The sequence below is a fragment of the Strigops habroptila genome, chromosome 18 (genome assembly GCF_004027225.2).
Source record: "Strigops habroptila isolate Jane chromosome 18, bStrHab1.2.pri, whole genome shotgun sequence".
Lineage (NCBI taxonomy): Eukaryota > Metazoa > Chordata > Aves > Psittaciformes > Psittacidae > Strigops > Strigops habroptila.
The window spans coordinates 5728071-5746941 of NC_044294.2; the positions used below are offsets into that span (position 1 = coordinate 5728071).

Below are 18871 nucleotides of genomic sequence, written 5' to 3' on the forward strand. Positions count from 1 at the left end.
TCTGTGGAGATCCACAGCACAAAACCCATCCGGCCTGGACGACCTGCTAAAGGGTGGATTTGTTGCAGGGTCTGCTTGGGAAGAGTGGGGCAGCAGAGGTGAGGGAAAGACTGGGATAATAGTCTATAGTTGGTGATGACGTGCCAGTGCATCCTGGCCTATACCAGCACCAGTGTGGCAGCAGGGCCAGGGCAGTGACTGTCCCCCTGTGCTGGGCACTGGTGAGGCTGCACCTCGAATCCTGTGTTCAGCTCTGGGCCCCTCACTGGAAGAGAGACATTGAGGTGCTGGAGCGGGGCCAGAGAAGGGCACCGGAGCTGGTGCAGGGCCTGGAGCACAAGTGTGATGAGGAACGGCTGAGGGACCTGGAGGGTTCAGTCTGGAGAAGAGAAGGCTCAGTGGGGACCTTATCGCTCTCTGCAACTGCCTGACAGGAGGATGGAGCCGGGGGGGGCTGGTCTCTGCTCCCAAGGAACAAGGGATGGGACAAGACAAAACGGCCTCACGCTGAGGGCGGTAACGAAGGGCCCGCGGGCGCTGCTCCCCCAGGGCTCCGCGGGACACGCGAGGGGCGGCCCCGCACCGGCCCCCGCCCGCCTCGCACGGCGCCTCCGGCGTCACCGGCCCCCGCCCCTCGGGTGGTGCCGGTACGCAGCGCGCCTGCGCGGCGATGGCGGCGGCCTGCGCCGGGATGGAGGCGGCGGCGGCTTCTCCTCCCTCACCTCCTCCTCCTGCCGCCGCCGCACCGGGCTCGGCCGAGCTGGTGTGCGCGCAGGGCCGGAACCTGAAGGCGGTGCTGTGCCAGCGCTGCGGCTCCCGGGTGCTGCTGCCCGGCGCCGCCACCTTCGCCCGCCGTGAGGTACCGGGGTGCGGCGGGGCGGGGTGCGGGCGGGGCGGGCGCCCTCTGCGGGCGGGGCGGGGAGGTGACGCTGTGTCTCTCTCAGCTGCTCCTGCCCGCCATGAGGAAGAAGGCGGCGGCGGCGGCGGGCGGCGGCGGGGACGTGCTGCGGGAGCACTGGCTGGTGCGCGACATGTTCTCTTTCGAGAACGTGGGCTTCACCCGCGACGTGGGCAACGTGAAGTTCCTGGTGTGCGCCGACTGCGAGGCGGGGCCCATCGGCTGGCACTGCCTCGACGACAAGGACAGCTTCTACGTGGCGCTGGAGCGTGTGGCCCACGAGTGACACCGGCGCTGCCCGCGGGGCGGGACGGGCATGATGGAGCCGGGCCCTGCTTCCAGCCCCGCCGCACGGGCACGGCCCCTCGCCTGAGCCCCCCGGGGAAGGACGGCGCCGACGGGAGAGCCCCCATCGCTGCGGGGACACCTCACCGTGACATTTGCCGGGTTGATCGGCCGCTGTTTGGCTGCTCTTGGTCACCTCTTCGTCGTGTGGTGGCTGTTTCTCAAACGTGCTAAGATGTCTTTCAGGCTGTGACACAGCCGTGTCAATGTGGGTGCTGGCACAAGGGCAGGGGGAGGATGGGACTGCTGCATTGCATCGTCGTGGCAGCCTACATTGTCTAAACTACAGCCAAAGCAGTTAACAGGGTTAAGGCTGTATCTTCTGTTGGTCCTCAGAGGAAACATCCCCTGCCCTGAACCCTAACATGTAGGTTCTCTAAAACCTCATCCTACCTGACAGCTGTACTCTGTAAGAGTGGATGGCACCTAAAGAGTATATAAGGCATTTTAACTAACATTGTCTTGCAGTTCTGTTAACTGAGACCTTGGAATTAAGATACAAGTAGAGTTTACAGACAGCATAGCCTGCTAGAGTGGCAAATAAAATGTGCAACATCATCGTATTTCCAGGCAGCAGGAATGAACGGATTCCAGCCTGAAAAGGATTTGACTCATTGGGCAAGCAGTGTCCAGTGACTGCGTCTCTTAGTGCTGAAGAATGTCGAAACAGCCAAGCAACTGTTCAGCAGAGAACCTGGGAAGGGTTTTCTCTTCTGTGAAACAGCTGCTGGGAGCAGTGCTGGGATATTGTGTCCACTTTTGGTCTTTACCTTTTAATAGGGGCACAAAGGTAACTGCAGATTGAAGGAGGCTGCAGCAGCCGTGGTTCTCACTGTATTTATCTTTTGGTAATTGTGGTCCAGTTTGCATTGTCCATTTGCAGCCCCCCCCCGGGTGAATAATGCAGCAGCTTCCCAGTGGTCACCCTGAGTCAGGACATGCCTTACTGCAGGAGGTATAGCAGTACACTGTTCAATAAACACTGTTGGTACCAATGCCACTGTAAAGGCGCAGCTGACATTGCACTGGGATGGTGAAGTTGTTCTTGCCCCCAGAATCAAGAGCAGTTGTACTTAAAGATCAGCAGTGTTGTCGCCACAGGGCTGTGGCAGAGACCACCTCCTCGCTCCATGACCCACCTTTGCTGGCAGGGGTCTGTAAGGCAGGCACAGCCCCAGGTAGGCTTTCCAGAAAGGCATCTGCATGGCAGGTGAGGGAGAAACAAACCCTTCCTTCTCCCAGCGCACTTGGAAGGTTTGGAAACTGCCTTAATGCAGAACCCCAAGATTTTGGCTGTTCTGGAAACGTTCTGGAAGAGAGGCAGCCCCATAGAGATTGAGGCTGTCAACTTGGGTAGGAGGCGAGTCCTGTGCTGTATCCTTGCTAAATGTGTCACATGCACATTTGACATGAAACCTGTGCTGCTTTCCTCCTGCCCTCCTTGTCTTTATCCCTAAGCCCAGTAACTGAACATGTCCATCAAGGACACGTAGATAGAAGGGCTGGAGAGCTTCCCTTGGGTTCTGCACAGGCACAGCGAAACAGTGGGATCACATTGCTTAAATTTCACATTTCACTTGGATTCTTGTGTGTTAGGGAAGGTTTTGACCTGTAGTACCTACGTTATAGTCTTTGTTACTCATAGGAAATGTGCTGCACAGTAGTTTCTGTTTGAAGACACCACTGTGCAGAACAGGTCTGTGGGTATCAGCTTCATTAATGCTGAGTAAATGACACTTCTCAAACACATGGTACTGGGGAGCAGTCAGCGGGTGGCACTGGGATGGAGCTGAGGTGGTGGTGGGAGATCTCTGGTCAAAGGCCTTCACATCATTACTGCAGAGGTTTGACTCCAGTGCAGTGTTGCTCAGTGCTGGTGGGTAATGAAAACTCTTGCCCTTCCGTGGGCAGATGTGCTGAATGGATACGTCCTCCGCTGGATCCAGGTTTGGGTTTTGCTGACTCTTAAATACAAAGTAGGATCACACAGATGGTGGAAATGGCAAGAAGAAATCTACAGTCTGTTGGGAATTCATGGGAGGAAACTTTTGTACCATGAGATCTTGGGATCTTTTAGCCTTGGGTAAGATCTTGGCTTCCTGCAGCTTGGAGAAGCCACAAGAGGCACCCGTGAAGTCCAAGTAGCACCAGCAGGACCTGGTGCTGGTGAAGGGGCAGCCAAGCCACAACTCTGCAGTTCAACTGCTGATGCTCAGGAGCCCCCTCCTGGGTTAATCCATATCCTGAGAGGTGACTGAGAATTAGGAGGAAGGAAATGGTGGGGAGGGAAAAGGCAGCCTCACTTAGTGGAATTCGAGCCAGGCAGTTCCACTGGGATGTTAGTGAGAGGCAGAATGTCTGCAGGCAGCAAACCACGCCTGGGGGGTGTGCTGTGTTTGTGCAACAGGCAGCAAGGGGAGCATCTAATGGAGCCCTGAGCAGTTCTGGTGTTGTGAGAGCTAATAAAAATCTGGGTGGTCTTACAAATAATCTTTTCATTGCTTCTTACCTAGCTTCTATCTATTCAATCTGTGTTAAACTTTTCCAGTTGCCTGCAGAAAGGAGGCAAGAGCCAACCTTCAGGTACGGGAAGAGCTTAAACAAGACCTGTTAGTGCTCATCTTGCAGCTCATCTTTCTTTAGCATCAAGAAGACAGAGAAGAAACCCTTATTTCCATGTGTAGGTTGCTTTAAAATGAACTTGAAAATGGATTCTTCCACAGAAATGGTGGCATATTTTTAGTGGCCCGTTTGGTGCTAAGCTGTAGCACTGCCAAGAGGGAATAGTGACAGACCTGCAGCCCTTGCGCTGTGTGATCCTGGCCCTGAGGTGGGTGAGGGCTGTGCAGGGCAGGACACGAACCCTCCAGCACTTGGGGCCTTGCCTCGGGGCTGCTTTTGGGAGGGGACCAATAAGAATGATTTTGTCTATTGCTTCCCAGCTGGGGTTTGAGGAATGCCTGTTTGATTGCTTATACATACATATGTGTTTAGGATAGTTAAAAACAGATCTTGCTCCATTCTGACTCAGCTGTTGAGACTGGTTCACATCCCAAACCCATGGTCTGGGCTTAGGCTGACATTGACACCTCAGGTAACTTCACCTCCCTGCTCTCTTCTCCCCCTGCACCCCCAAAACCTTCTGAACCCTTTGCTGGTGCTGCTCAATTTGCTCACTTAGTCTAAAGCTGCTTTTGTTGGGCTGCTGGGTCGACACATGGGACTTGGAGCTCTGCAGCCTGCATGAGATAACCAGGAGGCAATGGCAGGAGGAGGCTGTGAGGCCAGCTGAGCTGTCCTGGGTGTCCCTGCCACAAGCCATGCCTTGAAGAGGTCACATTCACACTCCTCCTTCCCTAAATTCAGCACATTTCACTGGAATAGGTCAGTGGTGCTTGGAGCAGGGAGTGGAATTCAAGGCTCCCGCCTTCCCCGGCTCCGTGAGGCACAGGAAGAGCTTGGTTTCTGGGCCTGACAACACCCGAGGTCCCTCTCTCCATGGCTGCTCATCTCTGAACACAAGAAACCTTTGCCAGAGCAGTTATGACAATATGGACTTTGGAGCTTGAAGGACTTTGCTGTTTGCCTTCCTGCTGTGTTCTAGAGGTCTGCTGTTGGGCCAAGCTTCGTGCAGGGAGGTAGGAGGGCTCAAGGTACATCTTAGTGATACCTGCAGCTCCTATATGTGTCTGCAGAACCTGCTGCCACCATGTGTGGAGACGAGGAGCTCGGCAGCGTTCAGAAAAGAGCTATGGATTGATAAAAACAAGGCCAGTTTTGCTAGGAAGGGTATTTTCAGCATTACATCTCCTACATATCTTGCTTTGCTTATTACCCCAAACCAGCAGCACTTGAGAGCAGAACTATTAACTCTGTGAACTGATACTGCCATATCAGCACAGGCAGTTCCTACAAGGTGTGGGGGTTTGGGAGAAGAGGGGTATCTGTGGTATATTATGAATATTCTCTGAAGGTCACTTTACACTCCCTGGCAGGAACAAGAAAAGTAGGAGGAAAGGAAACAATAGAGAGGAAATAGCTTTGGGGTACTTCAACAACTGGTGCAGGAAAATGCTTCCCTGCCTCCTGCAAAGCCAGGTTAGGAAGGGCCAAACCCTAGAATCAAAGGAACAGTAAACCACCAAGTATTTTGCCTAAAACCACCAAGTATTTTGCAGCTGCTGGGGGACCGGGAAGGAAACCACAGCAGATGAGTGGAACTTGCCATAAAATAAGGGCTTAGATAAAAGCCAGCTTTATGCTCCTTGTAACCAGTAATTTCTGTGGTGCGTTTCAGTATAACCACTCTTGTGCTGAGCTGTGAGTCAGGTTCCTGAAGTGCCAACTTTTCTGTGTCGGTGGGGAGCAGGGAGGTGGTAGCATGGCCATCAGATGAGAGTTATTGAACTGAGGAGCTGCGACCCCCAGAGAAGTGGGAGAAGCCAAGGCTGTCTTCACAAGAGTGTGCTTCAGAGGATGTGTGTTGGCATCTGAAACTTACCCGACCATGCACAGAGTAAAAATCAAGTGCTTTGCTCCCTAAATGCAGTCACTGAGGAAGAGTGAGCTGGTTCCTGGGTCACTGGGATAACACTTCATCTCCGGAGAGGGGGAAGCATGCTCTGGAGAAGTGATTCCTTGCATCTTTCCTAAAACTGAACCCAGTGGCACAGTCCAGCACGGGGGTTGCTGCAATTCAGCTTTTTAAGTAGTGCATGTCTGAATCTGAGAGCTACACGGGTGGAAACAGCTTGTTGCAGAGGATTTCTCTCTTGATAACCACACAGGCATTTCCTCAGGGCTTCGGTTATGTCTTAGGTTAAAATACGGACTCTCCAGATACAGGTTCTGCATGGAGAAACCCTCGGTCATCCTTCCCTCCTCGGCACAGTCCATCAGGCGCGGAGGAGAACAGCCCAAGGCAGGCTCTCATCTCACAAAGGCCTGAAAGCGCAGCAGGTTCTGACCAAGGCAGTGGCCGCTCAGCCTCCAGAGGAGGCCAAAGGAGAAGAGCCAGAGCTGTGGGTTTTCCAGCAGCCTTCCCGGCGGAGCCTGTCCTTGACAAGTCTTTTAGGGCAATTTGTGGCGTCAATAGGACGCCACATGCGAGAAGCTGCACTTGGGAGAGAACCCTGCATGGACGTGTCAATCCCTGCATGGATGTGTTGATCCCGCTCCTCCTCGCCGGGATCAGTGGGGAGTGTGTGCACACTCAGAGGTGTTTCTGCTCCCCCTTTCACATTCCTTACCTTCCAGGAGTCTCTGAGTTCCCTGGAGGAAGGGAGTTGGTTTCTAGCCTGGACGGCTGTGCAGAGGCAGAGTGCTCTTGTCTGAGTGCTGTCAGGAGCCTTTGTTCAAACCCATCTGGAAGAGATGCCCTGAAAGCAAAGGAAAATAAGCCAAGCCATGTCAGCACAGGTCTCCTTCCCCTCCCGGAGCAGCTGGCTCTGCACGCTGCCTGGAACACTGTTAACAGTGCTATTTCAATGGCAAACATCCAGACCACAGCTCGTTGCAGAATCCCTGGTTCATCTGGAATCTCTGGCAATGGAGCATGAGGACGGCTTCAAGAACTTGTTGCCTTGTGCTTTCCTGGGGAGGGAGCACTCTGTGACTCCTGTTCTCTGGAACAGGCAGAAGGACTCAGTTCTCTGTGCTAAAGTGTTGCAGGTCCAAGGGGCAGCACCTCAAAGGGCGGGCAGCCAGAAGTGCTGGGACTCAGCAAACACAGGACCCATCTCCTGAGGAGAAAGGATGCTTGGAGAAAGGAGCTACTGGTGGGGTAAGGAATCACCAGCAGTGAGGGATGTAGCTGTGGGTGTCAGCAGTGACTTGGAGGCTGCTTTTTTGCCACATTTGCTACCTGCACCATCAGCTGGCTGGTTTCCTGGTCAAAAGGACCATGCAGCCGAAAATCAGTAGAGGTAGGAATGTCCACACGCTGGAAATATGAATAGTTGGTACTGCTGAGTGGGTGCTTCTGCTTGACCAGGAGAGGTTAACTTCACCATGAGAGAGAGCTGGTCTAATGGGTGATTTTAGTTACCCACACAAAAAGAGGCCAATTATTGTACCAGGACAAGACACGGAATGTTTTCAGTATCTAACCCAAAAGTTAGTGGTGGAGAACACAACAGAATTTGTAGGCTGGGGTCGATTTACTCCCAGGTAACAAACAGAACCTGGTCCAAGAAGTATGACCAATACAGGCAATGCAGTTAGTGAGGTCTGACATAATTTGAGACAGCGGTACAGCACAGGAACCCGAACCTCACAGTGCAGAGATGTGAACAGGTAATTCAGAAAGCCTTTTAATTGTAAAGAAAAAAATCAGTGGACTTGACAGAGAAGCTGATTCAGCTTTGATGAATGTCAGACGTGTTACCACAGAGCAGCAGGGAAGAAGCAGCATTGAAAACAAGCAGAGAATGGAAAGAGCCCCTGCACTGTGGACTTGCAGAGAACGAAAGAATAGGGCAGATAGTCAAGTCCGTGCTTGCAGGAGCAGGATTAAAACAGTTGGGAGAACAAATAATGGAAGATTTAAAGCCAGGGAATGTATTTAAGGCCATTAAAAGCAGATTTTATTTAAGGATTACCTGCTAATAGCACATTAAGGCTACAAAGTCAAACGATCAAGGTAGAGAATGTTGAATCGTTAATCTCCTGCATGTACACGCACACGTTCTGCTGCAGTTCTGCTGATTATCATGTAGGAAACCTCCCAAAACAAGAGGAGAGCCCAGCCCCTGGCAACTCAAGCACATCCTTCCGCTTATTTTGACACTCCCTGGAGGGGGAGGACCAGGTGTGAACAGGGTATAATCATATAATCAGAGATAGGCTTATTGCACACGTTCAATGCTCAGGAGAGGAATGATGCCTTCCCTCGTACAACGGACTCCAGCAATCTCTTCTGCACTCATCATTCCCATATTTAAGGATTTCCAGCCCATCTGGAACGGGGAGTGTTTAGGTTGGAAATTAATTCAGCCCTGTCTAATTGGATAGTTTTCAGGTCTAAATGAAAGGTTTTTCATGGCGCCCAGCAAACATTCCCAAAACCCTCAGGGAGAATCCATGTCCTCCCATGGAGGTTTGGCCTGGGATCAGTGGATTAAGCATTTCCACCTGTTGTACATTCTCCCCACATGGTTCCTCTGTTTGCTGTGTGCAGGTAAGTGTGATGGGATGAACATCTTGCACTGCAGTCGAAGCCCAGTGACATGAACTGGCTTGTGACAAGATCTGCAGTGTCCCGCACCCCAGGAGCACCCCACTGGCACAACCAGCTCCTCCACAGGGCCCTGCCTCTGCCTCCCTTCCCTGGCACAGCTTGTTGATACCAGCTCACCGAGGAAATGGGAACCTGCTGCGTACACACCTTCTGGTTCAGGGTGACCCTGCTGTATCCTGGACATGGGGGCAGGGATGAGCACAGAGAGATCCATGCTGGTTTCTGGATTTAAACCAATCTAGCGAACCAGACTGTTCCACTCTGGTTGTCTGTGGTGGATTTTGTGATTCATTTAGTTCACATCAATACATCCAGAAGGAAGAGGACACAGTGCTCTCTGCTCATGCAGATAATGTGGTCCCTAAGTGCCGTCCCAACCGGAATGGGCAGATGAGCTGGCTTAGGCAGTGCCGACCACAGCCAGTGCTAACCCAGCTAAAGAGCTCATTGCACAGCACGGGAAAGCCCTGGTTCCTCATGCTTGCTGCTGGGCGTTATACAGGTTTTCCTGACCTGCCATTCCCTTCCCAGTGTGCAGAGAGGGGACAGGAGGGAGCCAGCTCCTGAAGCTGATGCCCTTGAAGGGCTGATGCTCGTTACTGGACTTAGGCAGCCACTTCCCACCTAGGAGGTGAGTTTGGCAATCTCAGTAATGTTAATATAACCCTTAGGACACGCCACAGGGGGGTGGGTTACACTTCCCACCTCAACACCCCACTTAGACTGGGACGTTTAAACACCAGACATCCCGATTTCAGTACGATCTATGTGGCTTTCCAGATCGGGTCCCTTGGCTGTAAGTGCCTTCGCGCTGTGTGACTCTCTTGCAGTACCAGTTGGTGCCAGCACCGCCTTGCCCGGGGGCTGCGCGGTGGAGCCCGCACCTCGCTCCTCCGCCCTCAGAGCCGGGCGCTCCCGCCACTGGGACCGGGGAGCCAGCGAGCGCCCGGGGCTGAGGAGGGAGGCGCGGGCCTCCTTTGGCGGGAAGACTAAGCCCCGCCTCCTCCCCGCCCCTGTTTACGAATCAACCAATGGCTAGCGCAGAAACCTGAAATTCATATCTGCGCTCCAATAGTGTGCAGCCCGGCTCGTCGCACGCGGCCGCCGCCGGGTTCTGATTGGGAGAGCGGACGATACAGACGCAGAGCCACCCAATAGCGCCGCGAGGAGCTTACGCCTCCGAGAGAGGCACAGCCAATGAGCAAGGCGCAAGGAGCCAACCGCACCGCCCCTCGCTATATAAGGCGGGCCCGCGAAGGGCACCCGCTTTTGTGGCGCTGTCCAGACCCGTCGCGCGTCTGTAGCTCCCAGCGCTGCCCACACCGCGGCCGCAGCCATGGTGAGCGGGGACCCGGGGAGGGGGCTCCCGGCGCCGCTCCGCACGCTCAGGCAGTGCGGGGTGGGGAGAGCGGGGCGGCCCCGCCCGTGCGCGGCGGGAGGCGCGGGTCCGGCCCGGCGCGCTGAGCCCGCGGCGCGGAGGAGGACGAGGGGCGGGCGGGACGGGCCCCGCACCGCGCTGTCCCGGCCGGCCCCGAGCCCGGTCGCGTCCCGCCGCGGGGCCTCGTCCCAAAATGGTGGCGCCTCCTCCGAGAACATGGCGGCCCGCGGCGGGACCCTCAGCCCCCGGCAGGGTCTGCGGTGGCGGCTCCCGCGGAGGTGACTCCGGCCCCGGGCTCTCGGGAGCCGCCGGCTGGGCCTGGGGCAGCGCTTCCGCCCTGGGTCCGCGGCTCCCTGTGCCGTGGCGGGGGGTGAGCGGCTGCGGTGCGCTCAGGGAACCTGTTGAGTATCACAACACGGGGGGAACCACACGCGACCTGTGGTGGCAGAGGCCGTGGCCGAGGGTGCCCTGGAGGTGCAGCTCGCTGCTTCCCAGCCGTGGTGTGAGGTGGTTGGCGAGGTCAGGGAATGGGGCTGGTGGTGGAGGCTTCCTAAGGGAAGCCTTTATTACTGGCTGGTAATAAAGCTGAGGTGGAATGACCTTGCAAGGTAGGAAGGGATGTCTGAAAGGTGTGATAAGGAGCTGGGCCGCCATAAAGAGGACGGAGTTCAGCTGTGGAGCTGTGTGGCACAAGCAGGAGCTGTCACTTGGAGTCTCTGGGAGCAGCATGAGGTCCTTATCCCTGTGCGTGTGTGCCTTGTGGATCTCTTTGAAAAGAGATTGTGGATGTCAGAAGGTGGATTTAAAAGCCGTAGTAGATGCTTCTGTAGGGTTGTGAATACATAGGAAGTATTTATTGAACAGCAACAAAGTTCAAATACTGGAGGGATGTGTTGATGTCCTTGCCTTGCTCTTACCCTTCCATGGGGGTTGTTCATTACTCACATTGTTAAAATTTAGCCAAATCAAGAGGTAAGTGCAGCCCCTCACCTCTGCAGAGGAGGCAGCTTCCCTTGAGTTCCTCCTAAGGGAACCATCTTCCTCATCATGGTACATTGTTGAACGTGGTCAGAGCTGGTACAGCCATTCTCATCAAACTTGGCTTTCCAGCAGCTTCACACGGATGCAGGGTACCTTCAGTATGATGCTGGAGAGTACGAGGGACCTAGAGCATGATCCACCAGTGCAGTTGAGGGACCTGGGCTGCAGTGTACAGCTGCTGAAGGGGCAGCTACAGAAGACAAGCCAGTGCTCTTGGGTTGGACACATCTTATAGCGAAAGGAGACAGGGACAAATAGAGTCTGGAGAGGTTTTGTAGCCTGGCACGTTTGGATGAGAATGCCCTGTTGAACACTCGAGGGTTTCTGTGGTAACCTTCAGGATCTCTTCAGCAGGGCTGCTTCTCAGTTCATGGCTGCTTTGTACTGACACAGGGAGTTACTCTGCCCCAAGGGTTGAACTTTGTACTTTGTCCAAGTAAATGTGCCGTGGTTGTAACGTTGCACAGGCAGGACCTGATCTGGGGCTGTGTTGCCCAAGTTGTGCTTTCAAAGACTTAAATTCTCTTTGGAATATGAACAATTGCTGCTGCTTTGTGTAGTTTGATGTAGTGGTGCCAGTTCATTTGAAGCTGGAAAGCCTGACATCGTCCATGCATTCACCTTGCTTGGGCATGCTAGTCCCTGCATGCCTCCTTTCAATAACCTCCCCCAAGTGCTTAGAAGCTTCCCTGACAAGGCTTAGATCACTGCTAGGACCTCAGTATGGCTGGGGATTCAGACCAAAGTGGTGCTATCACCTCTCTACTCTCTCCTGCAGGAAAGAGTTGCAGACTGTCCTGCATTCCTGGAAGGATGATGCCTAATTCATTGCATGGCCCGGCTGCTCTGCAGTCGCAGCCGCAGTCACTGTGGAGGTTGGTTGTCCTCTACCATTGCAATACCTTGCCAAGCCCCAGGCTTCAGCCTGGAGAGCAGTGGAGCAATGGCCTTGGAGGGGAGCAGTGTGGCAGCAGCTTTGAGTAAGCTTTGGTTGCAGGGGAATGTGGCTTGTTCCTTCTGGAAGCTGTGTATCTGCATGCCCAGCTTGGATGGGGAGCTGCAGGACAGCACTTCTCAGCTCTTCAGTGCTGTGGTTGAGAACAGGAGATGTGTTTTTAGCAAATACACATTTAAATTTCTTGGGATTTCCAAGGAAGTTGAAAGGACTGTTCTGCTTTCTGCATTGACTTGTCCATTGATGTGGACTAGACAGTTCCAGGTCCTGCTTTATACCTGCTTATTCAGGGGCAAAATTAATTGTATCCGCAATCATAGGGTTTGAACATAAATGTGATTTACACAAAACTGCCCCAGATGCAAGCTCCTCTAGAATGTGTTTAACTCACTCAAACCCAGATGGTAGATACCTTAAATGCCACGGATGGGCCAGGGTTTGGAGAGACGGTTCCATTGTGGTTTGGCTTTTAATATTCAAACCTCTCTGCTGAAATATTAAGGAGCTGGGTTTATGCTCTGGACATCAAAAGCAACTTTGGAATCCAGAAATTGATCTGAATGGATCCTTTTGCTGGTATGAATTAGCTTAAGTGAGGTTTGTCCAGTATTTAGGATTTTGGTACCCTGTGTCCAGCAGTGTGATGTGAGGCCTAATGTCCATATTTATGAAGTAATGCTGAGGGCTTTGCTCAGGCTTTCTTACAGGATAGCAAAGTTCCCTAAAGTGACAGGGAGACTGTTTTGTCCCCATTTTCTGTATATGAAACAAAATGGCCCTAGGTCCTGCAGAAGGCTCTGGTGGCTTCCTTATGTGCTCCTGGGGTGATGCTTCCCTTGACACCGAGGCCAGGGACACAGGGAGTCATCAGGTTTTCTAAGTATTTAAATATCCTGAAGAGAGGAGTTGGCTGAAGGGTTTGGAGGAGCTGATCAAACTCTTCCTGCCTGGTTGAGGAACAACAAGGAGAAATGAGTTTGTAAAAATGACAATGTCTAAAAGGGTCTTTCTAGGTGGAGCTGGGCGACGACTGAAAGAGGCTTTTGTGTTCTGTTGTATTTTGTGCCAAACGCCCCTAACACTGAGACAACAGGGCCAATGTTTCAGTAGCTTTGCACTATGGGAGCTGGAGCTGCGTGTGCTGTTTGCTAACCAAGGAAGCTGCTGTTTCTGCTGAGCTGATGCAGTGTTTCTCCTCGCAGCGCGAGTGCATCTCGGTCCATGTCGGCCAAGCGGGCGTGCAGATGGGCAACGCGTGCTGGGAGCTGTACTGCCTGGAGCACGGCATCCAGCCCGACGGGACCATGCCCAGCGAGAGAGCCCTCGGCGGCGGGGACGACTCCTTCAACACCTTCTTCAGCGAGACCGGCGCAGGAAAACACGTCCCTCGTGCTGTCTTTGTGGACCTTGAACCAGCGGTGATAGGTAAAGCCAGTGACCTGTGCAAGGGGCTGTAGAACGTGCTGTAGGCTTGGATTGACTTTCCTTTGATTTTTGACTCCGGGATCTGTTTCTCTAACCCTGCAAAATGCTTTGGGCCTTTAAATTTTTACTACGTAAAGCTCGCCTACATCTTCCTTTTGATGGAAGATACTTGGCTTTATGCTCATTGAGACTGGCAAATGTGCACTCTGGAGCTCTAAAGCATTTAAATATTACCTTCTGCCAGCCTGGGAAGTTAAATGGGTCTTCTGAATATGCCCCGTGCTTTTGCTGTGCAAGGAACTAATTATAACTTCTTGAGCAATCTGGCATAATGTGTACAGCTGTCAATAGGAACCTTTGTAAAAGATAATACATATCATTAAGCAGATTTCTTCTTGAACATTGGAATGATTCGCTTTCCCTAAACAATCCTCTCCGCTCTGTAGCTTGAATAGTGCTTGCAGAGAAGAGTCTCAGTTGCTAGCCTAAATTGAGGGACTTCCAAACATGCACTGCAGCTTCCTGATGCCTTATCTTTGAATAACAATTGACTCTTATCCTCAAAGTCAGTTGTATCCCAGGCGCTGGCAACACTGGTTTGCTGTCCCGATGTGATCCATGCATCAGCCACTGACCAGTCCCACGTTCTGTGCCATGAGCTCCACTGCCAGCCCAGTGTGAGCTCCCCACATTAACAAGACCCTTGTCCCTTGGGTCACACATCTTGGGTTTGCTCTCAACAATGTGTGTGCCTGAAGTAATTCTGCTGGAGCTGGTTTTGTGGCTCTTGCTTTAGGTAGTGATGTGAGGCTCCCATAGAAGAGGTCTGTGTTGCTTTTACACTTGTGGTGTTTATCCTTCTGCAGTGCACAGAGAATTGGGAAGGGGAGACGAGTGAATAGGCTTAGGCTACTCCTGTGTACCCAAATGTGGGTCCCTTGTAACTTATGTTCATTGTAACACCCCAAACAGCTTTCTGTGGCTAATACAATAGAATGAACTTCTGCAGGAGGCTGCTGGGCAGCTCAGACGTGGTGGTGCTGGACTGAACTCTGAAATGAGCCATACACTAATGTTCCCAGGAGCAGTTGCAAGCCTGCCTTTGTTTCCTTGAGCCCCATGGCTGGTGCTTCCTCTGCTGCTGGCCAGGTGGTGGCTCTGAGCAACCAGAAAAGGATGAGAAATGAGGTGAAGGAGAGCAAGTGGCAAAGCTCTTGCTGTGTCTCTGGGGGTGAGGAGCTGGTGTGTAGCTGGTAGAGTTCCAGCACCTGCTAATGATGCAAGCGGAGTGTGGGGAGGTGGGCAAAAGGCTGCCTTATGAAATACTTGGTGACACTAAAACTGTTAGAGCTTTTAGTAAAGGTTTCATCATGTGCTTTTCGGGGGGGAGCCTTTTTTCTTTATTCCTGCCCTATTTGAAAATGATGGATCAGTTTTCTGGGCAGGGTTAGCATGATTCTTCCCATTCATGCAACACATCCCTCTGCACTGAGCCTATGGAAAAACCCCCTCTCTTGTGAATACAGCAGCTCCGTAGCTGCCGTGTGTACACCAGGGATTCCTGGAGCTTCTAGGTCGGTGCTGCTCTTGGTGAAAGCAGCAGGGCTGCTGTACATGTGCACAGCTCTGTGGACGTGGTGCTAAAATCCCCTCAAACTTTCCACTACGAAATAGGGCAGAAACATGCCTGGGAATTCACCACAACTATCTTTAAAAGTCTCCCCAGACAGACTGCAAAGGGGAGCATGGCCAGGGACAAGCTTGGTTTAGCTGTCCCCTGGCTTTGTTCCAGCTCACTTTCATAGTCCAATGACTGATCCTCTGAACTCTTCAAGTTTTGTTGCTTCCCCAGGACCACCTTGACTCATGTTGCTCCCAACAGCAACAGTTTTTCTTCAGGTTCTATATTTTTCCCTTTTACTCATATTTGTGGATGCTCATATTTGTTGTGGATGCTCCATCCCTGGCGGTGGTCAAGGCCAGGTTGGACAGAGCCTTGGACCACGTGGTTTAGGGCAAGGTGTCCCTGCCCATGGCAGGGGGGTTGGAACTAGATGATCTTAGGGTCCTTTCCAACCCTTACTATTCTATGATTCTATGATTTGTCTTTTACACCTTGGAGGGGGAATGCAGAAAGTCTTAAGCATGTGTATTTTGAATGGTAGACTTTTTTCCAGATGGGGTTTTTTTTGTGCAGTCTTGAAACCGCTTTAAAATCCATGGCTTGCAGGGGCAGCTGCTCAGTCTGACTTGGTTCAAACAGGAATTGTGTTTTCAAATCATGACTTTGACTTGTCTTTGTCTTGCTCGCTCTTTTTCAGATTAAAAGGAATACATGCAAACAGCAACTTCATCTGTAGCTAATAAAGCTCTTTGCTTTCCACCTGGTTTTAATTAAAGGATGCAATACTGCATTAGCATACAACTCAAGAATGGCTTGAGCTAAACCAGAGACAGAGCAATGCTGAGTGTCTTTGTACCTTTCTGGTAGGACAGAGCTTTAGCCTGCTAGATGTAAGTGCCTATTTCTGATAACTATTGGAGATCATAACTCTTAAATCATTCTCCAGACCTGTAACTGCTGGGGGATGCTCTGTGGTTATTTGCACAGTTCCTTTATAACGCAGCCATTGGTGCTGGAGCTTTTACAGTGCAGGATTTTAATAACTGAATAGCTCTACAAGAGCATCTCCTGTTCCTTTTGAACTTCCTTCTCTACCCTTGGCAGAAAGTATGATCAAGGGAAAGAAGAGGACAAGCAAGCACTGTGGGTTCTGACAGCCTGCAGCTGCAGAAGCAATAAGGCAGCATCCTGGAGGGTTTGGAAAATAAGGGGGAAAGCAGTATTTCAGCTGCTGATCTGCAAAGTGGGCCTTAAGTTGTCTTCAGCTGTGGAAGCATGATTCTGCTGCTGCAGCCCAGTTTTAAATTGCTCTGGCAGGTCAAAAACTTAAACTTATCAGTACAATGGGGCAGTTTCTTAAGCATTAACTTCCTTTTTGTTAGGTATTCAACATTTAGATTATACTAAGTATTTTGGCACCTCCTGATAGGTAGAGATCAGGCTGCTTTTTATCTCTAAGGGTTTAGGGACCTTATTCTGGACACCCTCAGAAGTCCGAAAACCCTGGTCTGCCTAGAAAACTAACTTATCAAATTCATCTTGTCTCCCCAGACGAAGTTAGGAACGGGACATACAAGCAACTCTTTCATCCTGAGCAACTGATATCTGGTAAAGAAGATGCTGCAAATAACTATGCTCGAGGTCATTACACAGTTGGGAAAGAGATAATTGATCTGGTTCTGGAGCGGATCAGGAAGCTGGTAAGCCTTTTTTGTTCATGGAAGCCTCTTTTAAACATCTTTCTTTGTCCTGTTTTACAGCATTTGGAAATGGGGTTCTCAAAAATGGTGTAAGTTGTGCCTTAGTTTATTCCATGCTAGGAGAATCTGTGGACTTGGTCTGCATGTGGTTTTATTCTTAGCCTGCTGAGAAAGGTTGGATTATTCCTGTCACATACGACTTTCAAGTGGCCTAAAATGCTGATGAGGCACCAAAACTTTATAGTTTGATGTCCAACTTCAGAAAGCCGGGACTGAGAGCTGGGATTTGCATGGTTCCTGCTGGAAAAGGATTGGTCTTTGACTGTGGCTCTTGCAAGGAAGTTTAAACAGGAGCATTTGCTTCTCTGGTTTAGACTTGTGTTTCCATTTCCTGCTGTTATATGAATAAAATTCCTGCATTAATTTTATGATAATAACAGTAGAAAAGGAATAAATCTCAGTAAGGGATGTCTCAGGCTCCCCAGTACTTTGGTCATGTGGCAGAGCTATGAAGATGTGAGTTTACAAGGTTAGAATTCCCATTTAGGGCTGCTAAGGATGTATTTTACCAAATCCATGTCACAAAGGTAAGGGATTCTCATTGCCCAGAAGTCCAGGGTGTCCCTCTGGTGTGTGTGTGTGTGTGTCAGAATTCAGAGTCTCGTTTTGGGCTTCTTGATATTGACACACTTGTTTGAACACATTTTCTCTTTCAGTCGGATCAGTGCACTGGCTTGCAGGGTTTCCTGATTTTCCACAGCTTTGGGGGAGGCACTGGCTCAGGATTCACTTCCCTGCTGATGGAGCGCCTCTCAGTTGACTATGGGAAAAAATCAAAACTGGAATTTGCCATCTACCCTGCACCTCAGGTCTCGACAGCTGTGGTCGAGCCCTACAACTCCATCCTGACTACCCACACCACCCTGGAGCATTCCGACTGTGCCTTTATGGTTGACAATGAGGCCATCTATGACATTTGCCGGAGGAATCTGGACATTGAACGCCCGACCTACACCAATCTCAATCGCCTCATCGGGCAGATAGTCTCTTCCATTACTGCTTCCCTCAGATTCGATGGTGCCTTAAACGTGGATCTTACTGAATTTCAAACCAACTTGGTGCCTTACCCTCGCATCCACTTCCCCTTGGTAACATATTCCCCAATAATTTCGGCAGAGAAAGCCTATCACGAGCAGCTCTCTGTGTCCGAGATAACCAATGCTTGCTTTGAGCCATCCAACCAGATGGTGAAGTGTGACCCCCGCCATGGCAAGTACATGGCCTGTTGTATGCTGTACCGTGGGGATGTTGTCCCCAAGGATGTCAACGCTGCTATTGCTGCTATCAAAACCAAGCGCACAATCCAGTTTGTGGACTGGTGCCCAACTGGGTTTAAGGCAAGTCTCAGTTACATCCTGGTTTTCTTTTTTTTCCCAGACTTCTCATTCACTGTCGTGGGCTTATGACTTGTTTTTTCTCACTGAGCTGCTCCGTAGGTGCCTGATTGGTGTTTTTGAGCCCTTAACAGAGCTGTTTTCTTGGCCGTGAAACACTTTATTCAGCTGCTGCTCTCTGACTTGTTTGATTGCAGCCACTGTCAAAGACTACAATGAAACTCATGCTCTCTTCTGCTTTCCATGTAGGTTGGCATTAACTACCAGCCACCAACAGTGGTTCCTGGTGGTGACCTGGCCAAAGTGCAGCGTGCGGTGTGCATGCTGAGCAACACTACAGCCATCGCCGAGGCCTGGGCTCGTCTAGACCACAAGTTTGACCTGATGTATGCCAAACGTGCCTTTGTTCACTGGTATGTTGGAGAAGGGATGGAGGAGGGGGAGTTCTCAGAGGCTCGGGAAGATTTGGCTGCCCTGGAGAAAGATTACGAAGAAGTGGGCACAGATTCAGTGGATGGAGAAGACGGTGAAGAGTATTAAATGCAACAAAAGTGAATTGCAAGTCTTTACCATTTTCCTGCCTCTTCAGAAGCGGTGTAAATCATGTCAAATAATTGGAATAAACTTCTTTAATCAAGACATTTGATAGTCTCCAAACACTATGTATGTTCATTAACTGTCTGCAAGCAGTCAGTTGTCTGGGAGATAGAGTTTCCTTCTGGGAAAGATAGCTGAATAAAATCCCCATGCTATAGTTAGATAAGTTCTTGTCCTTAAGACATTGCTATTTGAAGAGCTAATAGTGCATATTTTCCCCCAGAATACAAGACTAGAATGTGCTTGAGCTTTTGCTGGAAGATTATTTAGCTACTTG

The 18871-nt window shown here is 51.2% G+C and overlaps 2 protein-coding genes across 2 annotated transcripts; both read left to right on the plus strand.

Annotated features, from left to right (window-relative positions):
* The first annotated feature begins 625 nt into the window (after window positions 1–625).
* On the plus strand, window positions 626–3724 carry RABIF (RAB interacting factor). Its single transcript, XM_030473185.1, has 2 exons — window positions 626–859; window positions 945–3724. The coding sequence occupies exons 1-2, from the start codon at window positions 671–673 to the stop codon at window positions 1182–1184; spliced, it is 429 nt and encodes a 142-aa protein (XP_030329045.1). The 5' UTR covers window positions 626–670; the 3' UTR covers window positions 1185–3724.
* A 5936-nt stretch (window positions 3725–9660) lies between these two features.
* Window positions 9661–18638, plus strand: LOC115602249 (tubulin alpha-8 chain). Its single transcript, XM_030473184.1, has 5 exons — window positions 9661–9819; window positions 13057–13279; window positions 16455–16603; window positions 17320–18000; window positions 18247–18638. The coding sequence occupies exons 1-5, from the start codon at window positions 9817–9819 to the stop codon at window positions 18535–18537; spliced, it is 1347 nt and encodes a 448-aa protein (XP_030329044.1). The 5' UTR covers window positions 9661–9816; the 3' UTR covers window positions 18538–18638.
* Window positions 18639–18871: the final 233 nt, after the last annotated feature.

What these genes read in the sequence shown, in the direction of transcription:
- RABIF (XM_030473185.1), top strand. Translation starts at nt 671, where the DNA reads ATGGCGGCGGCCTGCGCCGGGATGGAGGCGGCGGCGGCTTCTCCTCCC. An exon ending in CCACCTTCGCCCGCCGTGAG is followed by an intron (nt 860 to 944) that starts GTACCGGGGTGC and finishes TGTCTCTCTCAG; the next exon opens with CTGCTCCTGCCCGCCATGAG.
- LOC115602249 (XM_030473184.1), top strand. An exon ending in CCTTGAACCAGCGGTGATAG is followed by an intron (nt 13,280 to 16,454) that starts GTAAAGCCAGTG and finishes TTGTCTCCCCAG; the next exon opens with ACGAAGTTAGGAACGGGACA. An exon ending in GGTGCCCAACTGGGTTTAAG is followed by an intron (nt 18,001 to 18,246) that starts GCAAGTCTCAGT and finishes CTTTCCATGTAG; the next exon opens with GTTGGCATTAACTACCAGCC.